We start from the raw sequence: 17073 nt of genomic DNA on the forward strand, positions 1-17073 counted from the left end.
ATTATATTAAGTTAAAAACTAGACTTATTACTTGTATCTACAGCAAAGTAACTAGTACATTTACGACAGCAACACTGCATAAACAACATACAGTCGGCTAAGTGGCAAATTGTGAGTGACTGGACTTCGGGGTAAACAATGACACAACATGTCTGCTGTACACAAAGCCGTTCAAAGAAACCAACGGTTTCATCTTCTGTGTGAAAACCACATATAGCGTATTCAGTAGCTAGCAAGTGCTTAAAAATGCATATTGCATCCCTAATGAGCAGAAACAACAGCATGACACCAGCCACACAGATGAGTCAGTGTGTGTTTCTACACTAATGGCTCCATATTGTTTTCTGTCCCTCACTGTGTGCCTAAGCATTCACTTGATTGTGTTGTTACAGCAACATTTCAGCAGCTGCTATGTACAGCATATGCTAAGTGTTAGCCAGCAATTCCGCTGGTCTAAAAACAGGTGGAGAAAAAAGGTAAACAGATAATCAAGCAGCTTTGTAAAGTGGAAAACTGCAAGCAGCAAAATGCTAAAATTATCCATTAGGATACTTGTAGGGAAAAGAGCTGAGGAACAAAATAGTGCAATGGTTACAAAAACCAAAATGTTGTCATATCACATCAGCCTCAGCTGACTTTTACCTACATTCAACCCCAGTTAATGACTGCTGTCCTCTGAATCACACACTCCCATCATGCCTGCTACACTTCACGTGATCCCTCTGCGTTCTCCAATAAAATCTCATTATCATCACCTGGAGGATAGCAGCCAGCTCTGCCCTCGGAGGTGACACGGTGGTTACATCATATTATGGATTACTGCTAGTTCCTCGGCTATTTAATCACCTTGTGCCATAATCTTTCCATCTGTCATTCGGTTGTAGATCTCTGTACTCCCTGTGGGTTTGCCTTCTATTAACCACGGTTGGCCTAGCCAAAGAATTGCCCTGACTTTAGTGGGATTTCCCAGACAAAGATGTAAATATGAAGATGTCTGTCTATTCAGTGTGAATCATATGGAATGGATGCAACCAAATAAAAAAGCCAAACTGTTCTCTTTTCTAGAAGCCACATCTGCTGGTAAATCACTATTTCACCATTTAAATTACTTTAATAAACAAGAAATTGGCAGGTTGACATTTTTTTGACATATTTTTGTTTTGAATAAACTGTTAGTGCTCCTGAAATTAATCATTCCCTTTCAGGCCAGGCAACAAATGCAAATTGTTTAGCCTCAGCCAAAGATTTAGCAGCACTTGGCTTGTGCTTGGCATTTGTTATTCACCCTTATTAAAGCTTAGGCTATGTCTTAATATGGGCCTTTGACACTGAAATAAGTCGCCGTCTCTATGGACAAATGGACTGTTTCCTCTAAGGTAGGTGAGAGTGCTTTTAGCTGCTCTGCGCTGACTATGTTTTTCTTTAAAATCTAGGCTGTAGCTTTTAAATGAAGGAACAAGCTGAGTCCAGTCAAGTGGAAAATCACTTCCTCCTTGTCACCATGTACTCTGGAAAAAAAGGGCCTGCGTTCTGAGGAAGACTATGGTAGAGAACAACAGTGCAGTAATTTGAGATAGCACAAAGAAGCACCAGAGAAGAGGCATGTGTGAAGAACAGAAAGAAAATAAGACATTAGTCAAATGAGAGTTCCTCAATTTCATACAAAATGCTTGCTGTACTAACAGAAAAAAGCAGTCTCCAAATCGGCTTGCCATAACTCCTTGTCTATTTTGCATACGATCGCATTAGGTGCATTTTTTTGTATCCTCCTACAAATGCTCACTTCTCACCACCTGCGGCATTTGTAACAGTCTCCAGAGCCGGCAAGGTTAATTGGAATCAGGCGTTAAAAGACGTTCAATATTCTAAAAGTGACAACAAATTATGTTAATGGTGGTTTGAAGTCCTTGTTATCAAGGTGGAATCAATCTTGCCCACGTCCCTTGAGGTCAGCAGCCATACATAACAATTAGCACCGGGTGTGTGTGTGTGTGCGTCTGTGTGTGTGTATGCAGAATGTTAAATGTCAGAAAGAAGATTATTCTATTCATAGAAAGCAAGCAGAGGGCCTACTTTAAACCTTGCCAACTTAATAATCAAGTTCACATGAATCAGAGTCCAAGAATAGCAAATGAATACACGTTGCAGAATGATGCCTGTTCGTATACGCTGCCTTGTTTCCTCTCCTATCTGCTAAAAGGAATATCGACTGTATGCAAATTACACCTGTGTAGGACAATGAGCTGGACATGGCTGTCGATGTCCCACTGCAGCCTGACACAGGATTTAATCCATGACAATTAAGAAAAATAAATTATTTATTATTCATGATACATTTGTTGCGAAAGCAGCCTGACAGCAGCAAACCTGATGGCCGTTTTCTCTGTGGCATCTGGTTCATCTGCGGCAGGAAGATCGTCGGCCAGAATCTCTTCAGGACTCCGTAGGTCATTTAGGGGGGCCTTCTGCTCTTTGCCTTTGATGCCCATCCCCGCCGTGATGGCATTCCACAAAGCACTCTGGGACTTTGAGCCTGCAAAAACAAAGCAAAACAGCCTTAGTGGTGTAACAGTTATTTTGTATCAGGCCATGAATCCAACTTTCATTCATTTACCTGTTTTTTTTTTGTATAATGTAACAAAAAGCAGAATTGTTAAATGTCCTTTTAATGGCTTTCAAGATCTCAGCAAAAGGCAGTAAGAGAATACAACCCCTTTGTCATGCTGCCACCATGTGGATGTATGTGGTCAATGCTATTATATTTTATGAATACTATACAGAAGACATGTAGTACTTCTACCACAAGTAGTAGACTATTTGTACTGTCATTATAATGTCTACATTAATTGATAACTTATCAACAGTTCCCAATACAAATAGTCAGTCAAAAAATGAAATCATTGTTGGTTGAAGCAAAACGTATTCCCGATAATCTTGTTTGCAAGTTTCAAAACTGATTTTTTTTCTGCTTCAGTAACACCTGATGTAGTCAAAAGTCGCAGCAGCTAATATCTCATTAACTCAGAGTGAAGCTGATCCTTTTAATACTTTAATACTTGATATGAAAAAAAGTGATGAATTGAAATCAATGAATTTAGTGAATTGACTAATAATAAAGTATGACTAATTGAGAGAACACTTACGTGAAAAATTAGCCTGCGGTCTGGCGGAGCTCTCCCCATCTTCATTTGCGACTGGAGGAAGAAGAACAGATGGAAAAGAATCAGGTAATGCCAGGAAACGTGGGTTGTGAACATACATGCTTATGTGAAACTCTTAAGTGGTTACTGATGACTTTAAATCCGTCTGTGACTTCTGTTGTGTTGTTATACACACTTGTTCTGTTGCATACTACAAATTGTTTTATATATTAAAAATCATATTTGCCATTTTCACATGTGCAACAAATATAGTTTGAGTACACACAATTCACCTGACAGTCTTAACTATTAAGAAATGTCATTAGCTCAGACTGTTTCGTGCATTATCACACAAACATACAGACTACATGCTGCACATATATTTTAATGAGCCTGTCCACATCTTGCCTATTTTTGCTAGTTTGAGATTAAACAGAAGGGATTATTGTGCAGATGTGTAATTCACACAGTCAGGAAGATCATTTTTGGTTCCATTAAACCCTTGAAGTGCCCTGAAGAGTGTGTTAGTGACTGACTCCAGAGACCAGTGCCCTGCCGGAACTCTGCCCACTAAACACTGCACACAGTATGTAGAGTTGGTGAAATACATATACACATCTAGCAGTGTTGTTGAGAGTCAAAACAACTCACGCCAATATGAGAGCAGAAAGACAAGACTTCATTCATTGAACATGTTAAAGTATGGTACAGGTAAGACAGTATTGTTCAACACTACATGCCTGAAGAGGTGAACACTTTCACTGCAGCGGCCAATGTTTGGAATTTGTTTCATGTCATAGTTGTTGTTGACGCCAACGAGCCTCAAGATGCAGTTCCCCAAAAAGCCACAAGATGCTGACTCCATAAAACTCAGACATTCAGGAAGACAGAAACTTCTCTCTGACAATATGAATAAACGTTTTTCACAAACAGTTGGAAACTAAAGGTTATTTTGTGTCATGATGGTAATTCTAAAAACTTCACTACTCAGTCAGCCCATCAACCAGAACTCCACTATATTGCACAATGAAAGATTATCTGGCTCTGGTCATCTATGATCTATCAACCTAATTCTCCTCAGCTGTCATAATGCTTGCCTGTAAAATAGATTATTCATATTGTATTAAATGTGCTTTAAAGTGCCTTTCAGTCTGTTTTTGTATTATTATTATATCAGTTACAGGTATATGTGATAAAGGAATCAACAATGAGGCTCAAATAATTTGCAAATGTTTAGGTTGAGAGAGGGTGATGAGACACCAATGATTTATAGTGTTTATTGTGCTCTATTGAGCATTTTGGGAACATTTAAATATATTTAACTGCAATCATGTATTTTAACAACATTCAAATCAGTAAAGATTTCATGCGTTGTCCTTTTTTTTGGCCCATTTTTTTCAAAAGTAAATTCCTGGACTTAAACCTGCGAGGCTCATAAAATCAAGAATTCTAAAGAGGTCAAAGGTTTTCAAGGTTTTAACAAGAAATTATTTCATGCGAAGGCCTTTCACGTCTGATCAGTTAATTACATTTCAGGGTTTCCCGGTGTAATTGGCTGTACTCCCAAAACCTTCATACCAATCAAAATACATGAAGGTGACTTGTGAAAGGAAGTCATTCATTCTACAGCAGTCGGTTATCGTCGTCTTGTAAAAAGCTTCACTTCACAAAAGACTGCAACTAATTACTACGACTCTGAACATTCACAAAATCAAGTGATTGAGCTCACGTCATCACTGCTGTTGAAGCCATAAGGGCCAGAGAAACATGACCTGTATGTAATGTTTGTTGGTTTAGTTGGCGACAGAGAGCACCGCTACCGCAACTGTGACCCTCAGCCTGGCCCACTGTAGGACTAACTCCAGGATTAAGACGAACATCTGCATGCTCAAAGCTTCGTTCCTCAACCTGTGGATGTTCAGGCTTTTCCCAGATGGGTCGTGTGACATTATTCTGGCCTTTGTCGACCCTCGAGACTGATGCCGACCCTGAGGATCATAAGAAAGAAATATAATTCCACCCCACAGATCTCTGAGACGAAAGAGCTGCCTTGAGTCATTTCCCTCAAATAATTTTTTGGCTCACCACAAATTCACAATTCTCTTCAAATAAAGACTAATTCATTTAATTCTATTCATTCCAGGTCTTCTTTATTCCCGACATTTTGTGACAAAATGCTTTAATATTCTGTTACTGTAATTGACATCATCTGTACTCTCCCACCAACCTCCAATTAATGTTCCAATATCTGTATTACTCCTAGTTATGTCCTTGTGATCTGCAGTCTATTGAGTTCCATGTGGAGATTGCATTTTTCCCATTTGTGCCCGAGACTGAACCTTTACAGGCAGCATAGGAGCATATAAGACTGACCTTCAGCTAAGCTTGAGGTTGTTCTATAGTCTGCAGTTCTACATCCATGACGCTAGTCTTAAAATGAACATCTTATTGTGCTAACTTGTGCTGTGGAGGCGGGTTGCCATACCACCTCACCATACTGGACGGCCATGCTCTTTTAAAGGGCATGCAGGTTTTAATGCGGAATAAAAGACTTAGAAAAGGCCATTTGCAATATTAAAGCTGCATGTGCATGTTTGTAGAGCTCATTAAATCTCTCCCAGTGGCAGAGCATGTAGCCTCTTCATCATCTTCCTGTGATGAATAGAAGCAATATTGTTTGATTTAGGCTTATAATCAGATTGTTCACAGATCTTACATGTACAGTAAATTAAACAATCTGTAACTGCTGAAAGTTACATGAGGTTAAATGGCAAAGTTAATGTTCTAAGTTTTGTCAAAGGCACAAATACTTGAAGAAAGATTTCAGTAGTAATGTTTGTTCTGTTGCCACCAGTGATGCCTTCACTCAGTTGTTAAGCCTCCGTGAGCGGTGACACAGGTTGGGCTGGATGGTTGGGTCAAACAAACAGACTTTCACTCAGAAGACTGCTGTTCGCGTCCTCAACATCGACTTACTTTTCCTTACTTTTGTGACGTAACTTACGTAGGCCTTCTTAACTAACGGTATAATGCCTATAACATTACGTAGCAAAATTATTATTTTGAAAAGACACTATGCATGTAATGAGCAGAAACTGTACATTTCCTGTGAACACAAAGTTTGTTTTGAAAAGAAACTATCCATCTAATGAGCGGAAACTGTTTGGAAACCATTTGGAAACCAAAAATATGTCAAGTCAGAGCTTAAGATTCATGGTTTGTTACTGCTGGAAAACCTTCTTTTCCCCACTGTAGACAATACCGATGAAGACACACCTGCCACAGCGTCCAAAAACATGAATTACATAGATTCAATTGTTACCTAATAAACTAGACGTGCACTTTACCAATTTTACATGTAAACTTTGAGGGCGAACTACTGAACCTGTGAAAACAGTTTAATGTATTCTGTGTTTTTACAAAAGACATTACACAATAGCATTTTACAACGACTTTGAAAGATGTGGGCATTTACCAAATGGAGGCGTTTGTTGGATTATGGGATATGTAGGATTCAGTAACAACAACAAAAAAAAACACATTTTGAAACAGCACCATGGTCTCACCATGGAAACAGACACAAGTTAATGTGTTTAATGTGAACAAAGTGTGTATGAATCTGAACTTCTCCACAGAAGCATGATTCCACCCCCTTTCTGCTGTAGCTGCTTATTCCTCCAAGCCAAACAAGAGAGAGAAGACATGAAACAGACATTAAAAACGTATAACTATAACTAATTTAACATGAACTAACTCATTTTAACCATGCATTCAGTCTAATATTTGGGGAAGGGACGTGTAAAACAAAACAGTTAAAATAAAAAAATTTGTTAACAACTTACAGTAAAAGTTAAGCAGAAGTGTGCATTTATGTGTAAGATTAATTTATAATCTTACATGTCAAGTTTAGAGAGATATGTATGGAAAATAATTCTCAGGAAAAAGATCAATAATCATGTCATGCATGGATGACAGAGCTTTTCAGTACACACATTTGTTCCCAACAGAGCGTTGCTTTGTTCAAAAATGACACCAAGCGAAAACTGCATTTGTCACGATAAAGGCACAAACTAAAGAATACAAAGTCAAGTACAAGATAAAATAAAAATGTTGAAAGATTAAACAAAATATCAATGTGTATGTAAGATGGAAAATGTAATAAAGAAAATAAACATAAAAAACCCTCAGGGCTCGACAGTAAGGGTGCCGGATTGGCAACAATTTTGAGAAAATGAGAAAATTCTTCAACCTCTTTTAAACGTTTGAAAAAGGAGCAGCAGACAGCAAAACACACACCCGAAAATGAATAATTTTCTAAATATTTGTGGCATTAGTGATATCAAAATATTGTTGTTAAAGTCAGAACCAGAACCAGACAATGCTGCATGTGCGTTGGTGCGTTTACGCTAATGCGCATGGGCATCTGTTTAAGAGAACATGTCGAGTGAAAAGTTGTTTGACTGTAGAGTGACAAGATCGAATAACCCGTCAGCATCACAAACAAATGTGAAAATTGATTCAATGGACAAAGAACCAGACGAACCTGAATGAAAAACAAAAAGGAAATCTTTGAGCTGGACAGAAAATGAGACGGCAATGCATGTACCACATAGACATCACATGTCATATTTTCATTATAAAGCTGACGTATAACTGCATAGTTCTCAAAATATAAGGGGACTAAAATGGCAACCAGTTTCAGTTTGAAGCTAATGCCTGGTTGCCCAGCCCGGCAGCCCCTTTTAAAAGTTAGTGTTGAGCTGAAATCAGTTTTCTCCACATGAGCTTCACAACATCAACAAAACATAACGAAGTTAACGAGCCAAACACGCGACTAAACACCTCAGTGTGAATCCGAGCAGAGGCTGCCAGCTACAGTAGAGGCTCAGAGTTTAATAGTGGACAAAAGGTGTTCAGCAGGCAATGAGCGACCAGTGCTTAGGAGTCACGCTTCAGAGGAGGTGATTGGCAAAATGCTGTGCAGACTGAATCCTAGGCCCAGTGAGCAATTGATTGTGACACTTGTAGGTTACCATGACAACTGCCATGCTTGTGGGTAGTATGAGGGAGCTAGAGTCAACATGTGATCGAGGCAGGTTTTTAGAGGTAATAGGATGTGTCCAAGTGAGCGGAAAATCCAAAGTCTATTTTCCGTTTGACCATAAAATCTTTTAGGGCTGCTTTTAATGCTTCTAAAAGGATATCTGGAAATTATTTGAAAGCGTCTCTCTTTCTGTTTTTGTGTCTTTAAGCCATAACACTGAATCTTCCCCCTTCTTATCAGTATAATTACATCATGCAAAAATGTTTAGGTGTGCAGTGTGTGCCATAGGCTATGTTTAGTATTTCCTGTGTCTCGTGCTACGCAACAACAACAGCACTGAGCTCGTGGCCCACAGTTCAATCGAGGTCAAACTCAATACAAAGCACTATGCCGGCACTTGAATGCACCTCATCCACCTTTGCATGCACCAAAACTGCTTCAGCTCAGACTCTAGCAGGGCCTCCGGCAGCTACAAGCCCCGCTGTGGCTTCAACCTGCAGTTGGAGCTGCAGCTGGAGGTGGAGAGCTCCACGCCCGGCAACAGCGGCTCCTCCTCCAGCCAGGTGCCAAAATCAACACAGAATGAAAGTTCCTCATAGTAGCTTTAAATTTACTTTAAAGCACCAAACATAATAAAAATTCCAAAAGCAGAATGTGTACAGTACCTGGTGTGCATGGCAATACAAATATAAACACTTCCTGTTGTGTCTTTCACATAAACAAATACTGTCAATATTAAAGCAGTGTTATATAACATGTGGCCATCTGGGGGCACATGTTATCATTGTATAAAGTTTTTGTGGTGAATGTGTCATTAAACAGTTGCTTACTTACACATCAAGCAGATGTGGCTTTTATTTGGAGTCGCGTCTCTGACCACCTTCAATTTTAAGTCCAACATGTAATCGCTCCTTTTAGCTCTGCTCCTATCTCCACCAACCCCAGAGGGAAACATCTGGCTCTTCAGCTTTTAAATGCTCCACTATCTTCACCATTACATAATTTTATGTTCACTGCTGTTTGGGCTAGGTGGGTTGCGTGGGTTTATCAGAGCAGCTGAAACATCTGAAAACATTAAATGATTAGTGCAGCTTTATGGGATTCCACAACATGATTAAAAATATATTGCCAGCCCTACTGCATCCTCAGTTAACGCATGATTGAAAAATTATTCAATGTTGAAGTTGACACATCTATCTGGGCTGAGACTTGGAAGCTTGTTGGACATCTCGACCCAGTGCTGTCGCAGCAGGTGTTTACTGTCATGCTGTGGCGAAACTCCTGCTGTGACAAACACTGATTGAGGCGTGGCAAAAAGTGCAGCGACAGTTTTCTGCCTCATGTGATTCAGTGTTGAATTACCCTTCAAAATGCACATTATTAGTTTATACAATTTGATTTTTTATTTTTTTTACATTTGTGCTGCTGTGTACACAAAAAGCAGTCAAACAACTTCTAATAAACTACCAACAGATTTGAGAACACAGCTCCTCTACAGAACGCACAGAACATCTTGACATTGCTCTATTTTCAACACTGTTTCAACACTCACTCCGATGAGACTTTTCACCAACAAAAAAACAAAGCAAGTGTCACGTAAGTTCATCAACACTCTGGTTGTCAAGACAATAGAATGAATTCCTGGTGACGTAAGCAGCACACAGCTTCAGTCTGCAGCCCGCTTGTTTCCATGGTGTAGTTGGACTAGAGAGGCATCAACTTCAGCAGAATGGACTAACGTGGCGAGTAGTGCAGAAAGGCTGAAATGTGATGCGGTTAACGACGGCTCACTCTCTCTCACACGCATGTGGCTCCCGTCACACACTCTTCCGTGCATCGCTCTCACATGCAAACACACTTTCCTCCTGCTCTGCCTACCGTACAGTTCCTTACCTATGGTGATGTTGTAGCCGTCAATGCTGAAGGTGGCACTCCGACCCTTCCTAAATCGATGCTTCTTGGAGTTAGCTTCCATCGCTTTGGCAACCTCTGGTCACCCTTGCACCTTTTAATCTATGTTAATGTCTCCTGTCAGTTGCACTGCCTTGTTTCAGTTACGTTTGAGTGACTCCCCTCCCGGAGAGAGAAAAAAAATGTAGTCCTCGGACTCCCGCTGGACAAGAACTGTCAAAGATTCACCACTTCTCATTAAAGACACCAAGCGGGAGGATTTCTGTTAAGTCCTTCTCCACCCATTTGACTTTGTTGCATATCTTTTCTCTTCCTCTCTCCGCTTCTCACACCTCAACAAGCTCATTTCAAGGAGCTTATGGCTCTTGATTTGTTTTTCTTCTCTCGATCTCCCTCCACCCCTCCCTTCACGCGTTCTCTCCTCGTCTCTCTTCCCCGAGAGGTACAGTAGGTGTGAGTAGTGGGTGGCGGTGGTGGTGGTGGTGAAGGTAAGAAAAAGAGGACATCTCTAGAGATCTTTACAGGAACGTAACTCCTCCTACTGTCAAGAATCTTTAGTGAAAGCGGTGGAAGCTCAGAGTTGCTATGACACAGGCCTATTGTAGTTCTAGTTTTGCTCACACACACTCAAACATGCAACATTTTACTCCAAAAATATGCCTTGGTGCATGAGCAGAAAGGAAAAGGTGGAAGGAAAGATAGTGACAGAGTGATTAGGTTTTCATTTTGCAGGAGTTACTCAGACTCAGAAAGCTGAAGCTGAAGACATTAACAGGGTGCATACTGTTCTTTTGGAAGAAAGAAAGTCAAGCTCTACATTACCTATTTGAATAGTAACATTTAAAGTGCACAAACTGCCTCAAATGTATTAATGTTCTCCTTTTAAGTGACTGCTGATTACTGGAAATGACACTGAAGCAAGGCTTTATCATAATTTTTAGTGTTATACTGGGAAAAAATCCCTTTATGCTTATTAAAACTACCTTTCCTTTATACAATACACAGCTCTTCACCTATGCACATGAACACACACACCTGTACACACCAGATCAACAAAGGATAAAAAGCTCCACTTATTAGCACCATCTGACATTTAGCTATGGGATTTTTCCATGTTTCATTTTCCCCCTTGATTACCATCGGGGAGTGCTCTTTATGAAGGCTTCGGGTTTGTTCTCACACTTTTTAAATTCAATAGATGTGCCTATAAAAGCAAATTACTAGTGATCACTGTGTATACTGCTCATTCTTCTAGCAGACAAGCAAACCTAACCTCCTTTCCTCTTTACAGAATTGCTCATAAGTTAAGCAAATATTGGTTTACAATATGTTCTTCCTCTGTTCTTACCATGAGCCACTTTCAACAGCCACCATAAATTATCTGATTTACTTCAGTAGCATGTAATATAATCTAAGCAGTGTGACAACAAATGCAGGGGATTTAGAATCATTAACAAATTCTCAGCTTAATAACAGACAAGTTATTAAAACGTAAAATATATCTGTGTGGCTGCAAATCTCAGTGGCAAACTCTGCACCACAATCACACACTGAAGAGTGATCAAACACTGAAAAGAGTGTGTGGTCTGAAAAGGTGTTCACCAGCTGTTATATAATCCCAGATGTGTCAAACAATGACTTAGTCAAATAAGGACATACAATATATAACAGACAGAAATGAATGCATGATTTATAAGTGATGTAGCAGTTAAGGTGTCTAAGGAAAGGGAAATCGATCACAATCAGGAGATTTATCCAATTATAAAGAAGCCAGTTTGAGTCACTCAGTGCAGTTCCAGCGGACACATTATGCACTTGTGAGATAATTACACTCCATCTCATTTTGTTTGCGAGCTACAGTAAGAGCTCTTTATCCTCTCCTCCTGTCACACAGCTCTCCACGGCCTCCAACTGATACTGTAACTAGCAATTTGTGAGGATCCTAATTTTGCAACACTCTCAAGTGCCCGCGTGTTCCCGGGTAGCTTTTATGTTAACGAGGGCATGTGTGGGAATATTGCAACTTTTCTATTCTTCCCTTTTGTCAGCAGACTCCCAGGTAACCATTTGTTTGAAAGGCTCAAAGTGGTTACAATATGCTTTAACTTGCTTTCACATATAAAAATGTAAAATGTGCTGAGGCCACAGCTGTGTCAATATGATTAATGGTATTATCATATTGCTGCAGAGTCTTGTCACCAGTATTAAATTCATCCCTTAATAATGAGTCCAAAATAACGTTTGCAATATATTCAAGCAGTGCAAAGGTGCTAAAGGGCACGCTTTTCTTTGAGAGCTTATTCCACCAGAGTAGGTGTCTGTGTAAGTGTCTGTATCATGGTCACAAAATACTGCAATATTCAAAGGTTCCCATTTAATGCATTTGAGGTCATAGACGTTAGAGAACAGATGACATAATACACTTATCTGAAGGAGTGTGCTTCTGCATTCATGATGCTTTAGAAGGCTATATGATACTCTAAAGCTTCATATATTACCTTATAGACTGTTGCAACGAAGGTAACAATGGATGCTAACATAAGGATGGCGGAGGCGTTCAGCAATTTGTTTAGGCTTTCACTTTAGTCAACAGCAAGATATCAGGTAACCCATGAACTCTCCACAAGTGCCCCCATGGAACCACAATTTTCATATAATTTAATATTATTCATGTATATATAATATCCTAGCTAATGGACAAATTGCCCCCAAATTAATTGGAAACTCCCCAAAGAATGAAGACTTTCCATTTTGGATAATGCACGGGATTTTTGTCCTTCCTCACCTATGGCTTGAACTGTCAACTTTGCACGCACTGCATTAAAGAATTAGAGTTCCAAGAAGGTTACTTTCTATATTCATTGTCCCCAGATAACTAACCATAATGCATTTGGTGACCCACTGACCCTCTTCAATGCCACATTGACATCAACATTTCCTCAATTACACAAGAGGTTTTAATGGGCTGATGTCACTGAAGCTACACATTTGTACTTCCCACACGATAAATGATAAAATAGCTTTTAATGGAAAGTATTTGTATTCTACATATTGTGTAATAAATATGCTAAATATGCAGAGTGACTGCCCTCTACTGGTTGATACTATTGCAATTGAATTTCTATTTAATAGGAGAGGTGTCACTGGGAGCTGCTGATAGCAGCATTACAACACACAAGTGTGTGTCAAGCTAAATACACAACATATAATTGAATGTAGCGTGTTGGTTTTAAAGCCAGAGCACATTTCAAAAGAAGCATGTAGTACAACAGCTCCTTTGAGAGGTGTCTCCTATACATCTGTTGAATCCTTGTCAACATCCATTCATTCAAGTGTCAATAGGGCTAGGAACTGTCACTAGGCAACGGGAAGACCTTTTAGACATACGGTAATGTGCATACACACTGAAGATGACAAGGGGTTGATATGCAAATAGCCCTCATTACATCAATGTGGATTTTAAAGTATAGTAGTTGTGGTACACTAAGTTATTTTACTGTGCTTCAGTGTTTTTCTCCTCCACATCTGTACAGACTGTGCCCATGGGAACAATTCAAAAGAGACAGGACTCAGCTTTGATGAGATGTTGGATAAACTTCTATGTGAATTTCTTGCAACAATTTTTCTTTCTTACTGTTTTTAGACTTTAGTTGTTTGTAACAAACCAGAGCTTTGGCGGACTGCTGACACAAAAATAAAACAGCCCTTTGCGTTTTCTGTTTTGTCCATTGAAGGTGAACTATCGCTCAACCTTTGATCTGGCCATCAAACACCAGCACAGGTCGTCACCAGCAGATATGAATTAGTTGTGAAGATAAAGGGGAGGTGAGAGCCAATTAGGAGGATTAGAAATGTATCATCTTGCACCAAATTAATCCCAAATTGTTCTTATTTGTAGTGAGTAAAGGTCTCATCCAATAAATCAGCATATTCAAATTATGTTGATTCTCAGATAAATAAAATATACTGATACGCTGATAAACTGACATTTCACCGTCATTATATCGTGTAATTCATTTAAAACATGACATCGGTGTTGGGTCTTGATTGCATAATCTGTCCCAGTAGCACATGAAGATTCAAGACAACAACTATGCAATGAGACAGAAAAAGCAGCTCATTAAAGGTCTCCCCGAGACTGTGGAACGACCTGCACTTTGTCAGTCCCCACACCGCTGTCACCACAGTGACAGAGGCGTGTAATTAAGACACACAGGGTGTCAGGGAGCTTTCCTTTTCCCCTGCTAAATACTCATTAGAGGCACCTTTAAGGGTGATGTTAGGCTGTGTTGCAAACCTGAGGGAAATGAGCTGACAAAACAGAAAGCTACATGAACAGTCATCTGAAAGCTGCTGCACCGAGACCCCGATGGGGAGGGGGGTCTCGGGCTATGTAGTGCACACGTTTAGCTAATGATTTTTGCACCAGCATGGTTCCAGATCAAAGAGGCAAAACCAGTTGGGTGAGTGTTGTGTCAGCATGGCAAAAAAAAAATGTAAACCTTTGGATTAGAACCAAGCGTGTTGCTCACCCCAGACATCCTCCTCCCAACAGACGAAGCTTTATCAAAAGTTAAAATGCATTTAAAAAGATACAGCCTTGATGGGAAAGTAGCAGCATCCCCTGTCAACAAATGTTCATATGCAGATATTCTGCCATAGCAAAACGCAGAAATTGAATTAGCATTGGCTTTAAACAATGCTGCAACATGTTCACTGATATGTTGAAACATGTTTACTAGCACTGCCCCACAAAACTCATTTTAAATGTATCTGTAAAATGTTCAGTACCATTGTTTTTTAATTGGCTTTTCCTGCAATAATTGCGGCAAATATATCATGAGGTATAGTTAAGACTTGGTAACAAAGAAAATCAGTTAAAGGTGCCCTTTCTTGTCACTAAAACGTATTACGTGTATTCTTGAGGTCTAACAAACATGATCAATGAATTTCCCTCCTCATAAAACATTTTTCAATGTTGATTTTTCTTAACTTTGCAAATGAAACCTGCATTTATGATATCCATGTTCAGTAGCTAGCCATTCTTTTCTGCTTTAACTGGCACATTGCTGCATGTGTTGGCACCAACAGCCAACTTTTAAATCATGATAATAATGTGAAACCACAAATGGGGACCCACTTATAAAGAATTGCTGTACATTTACATGAAGTAAGGTTGCCAAAATGTACACTAAAGACAGACTAAAGTTAGTTGTCATGCCTCATTTCTTCCTTGCTACAGGTCTCCCTCCCCCACTGAGAGGAATAGATATAAGGATGAGATGTGAAGATGAAGGAATAGATGGAACCAATCTTTACCATATGGGGCACCCTTGCTGGATCCAGTATCATTTTAAATGTATCAATTACTTATGACAAGTGTCACAGCTGCATGTCACTGGGCTCGTGGTGGATTATTCTGTATTGTTGTGTTGTCTCAAAGCTTCTTTTGGTGGTTGCTTCCGATAAAGTAAAGTGCTTTTGTATTAACGTGAAAACCAGTTTTCATTCATTTTCTTACAAATGGGATGAATTGTAAATATTAAATAATTTTGTCCATTTCAATTTTACAGTTTGATATGCAATGTCCCACTGATTCATACAATCGCACCAAACACTATTCATCAAGGACCTTTTGAATAAAGATGATTCAAATACTAATTGAATTTGTAACTTCCTTTTACACACTTGAATGTTGAGCCAGCTCTATAACAGAGTACAGCCTCCGAGCCTTCAATATGGTTATTGTTTATGAGAATTTGAACATATTAATCTTTTATTGGTTTATGTTGCCTCTATACTGTAAAATATTTCTACCGTTCCCTCAAATCAACTGTAGCATCCAATTACAAAACAGATTTCCAACCAATAGGCCAGCTGATACCTCTTAATGTATTAATGAAGCATGCATCTGTACAGTAGCAGTAGCATACATTAGTCCGTCATTCCAAAAATGCTGCCTTAGTTTGATACTCATAAAGATTTCCGGAAGATTATTAACTTAATCATGTTCTGAAAATGTTGGTAAGACTTAATGTTATGCCCCCCTACTTAGCATTTATTAGCAGAAGTGTATATTCATTTAACAAAAGGTACAATCTTTGTCCTCAAAAACGTATGACACTACAGTCTCAAACAGAACGTTACTCCACTGCCTCTCATCAAAATGTGCTATCTATTAAAATACCATTCAGTGTGACTATTATGCGCTACGAGAGTGACTCCGGCTCTTTGTACGCCACGGGAAACTGTCTGAATATGACCCACTTCCCGTGCCAGTAATGCAATCAACAGCAGGATAATTGCTGCTCCTCAACATCCGCATTATAATATAATCTCTCGAGTATGTTATATTCACAAATGACTGTATATGACTAATTTGTAAGACATGTTCATGCTACACTGGTCATTTATTCTGGGTAGCTGAAACAGCCTCGACACCATTTTAAATGACCCATGCATCTTAATTGAAGGGGCATGTGTGTCGTCTCATATGGCAGCTCATGACAGCCACAGTCTAAAGTTGTTAAAGCTGATGACAAACTGTAGAATCTCTAAACTTCACAACTAAGCCGTAGTTAAGGTTCTCTCCACCCATGGGACTGTCTATCACTGAAGGGACCCGACAAGGTAAGCGGATCAGGAGGTAGGTGTCAGGGTTTTGCTCCTCAGATGAGTTTACAGTCAGCTGAGAGTCAGCAAGGACACTCCTCAACACCCATGAACATCATTGGGGACCGGGAAGGAAACTCAACGGGAGTCTACACTGTCATACGGCCATGGAAACGCCACAGTAAAGATGGTATTTCAGGAGTCAGCCAGGGAGAATCATGTTCCTCTGGGACAGACATGCAGGGAGTTGGAACTAGAGGTGGCAGCAGTGGAGACAGCTGGAGGTAAACAGAATGAATTGAAGGAAACACTGACTAACACAAAGGTAAAAAGTGTCAAAGAAAACCAACATTAAATAAGTTTAAG

The 17073-nt window shown here is 39.5% G+C and overlaps 1 protein-coding gene across 2 annotated transcripts in view; it reads right to left on the bottom strand.

The window, feature by feature from the left end:
• The window catches only part of LOC137892620 (dual specificity calcium/calmodulin-dependent 3',5'-cyclic nucleotide phosphodiesterase 1C-like), an 88985-nt gene that overhangs the window by 69722 nt on the left and 2190 nt on the right, over nucleotides 1–17073 (bottom strand). Inside the window, exons 1-3 of one of the 2 annotated variants that reach the window (XM_068737901.1) lie at nucleotides 10078–10489; nucleotides 3144–3194; nucleotides 2368–2533 (exon numbers count right to left, since the gene is read on the bottom strand). In XM_068737901.1, the coding sequence (XP_068594002.1) occupies nucleotides 2368–2533; nucleotides 3144–3194; nucleotides 10078–10159 (299 nt within the window). In that variant the 5' untranslated portion in view covers nucleotides 10160–10489. Of the gene's footprint in view, nucleotides 1–2367; nucleotides 2534–3143; nucleotides 3195–10077; nucleotides 10490–17073 lie in introns of those variants that run through there. The other variant, XM_068737900.1, reaches the window with a different exon arrangement.

Source organism: Cebidichthys violaceus, unplaced genomic scaffold, assembly GCF_023349555.1.
Source record: "Cebidichthys violaceus isolate CVI_PGR_0920_01 unplaced genomic scaffold, fCebVio1.0.p SCAF_8, whole genome shotgun sequence".
NCBI lineage: Eukaryota > Metazoa > Chordata > Actinopteri > Perciformes > Stichaeidae > Cebidichthys > Cebidichthys violaceus.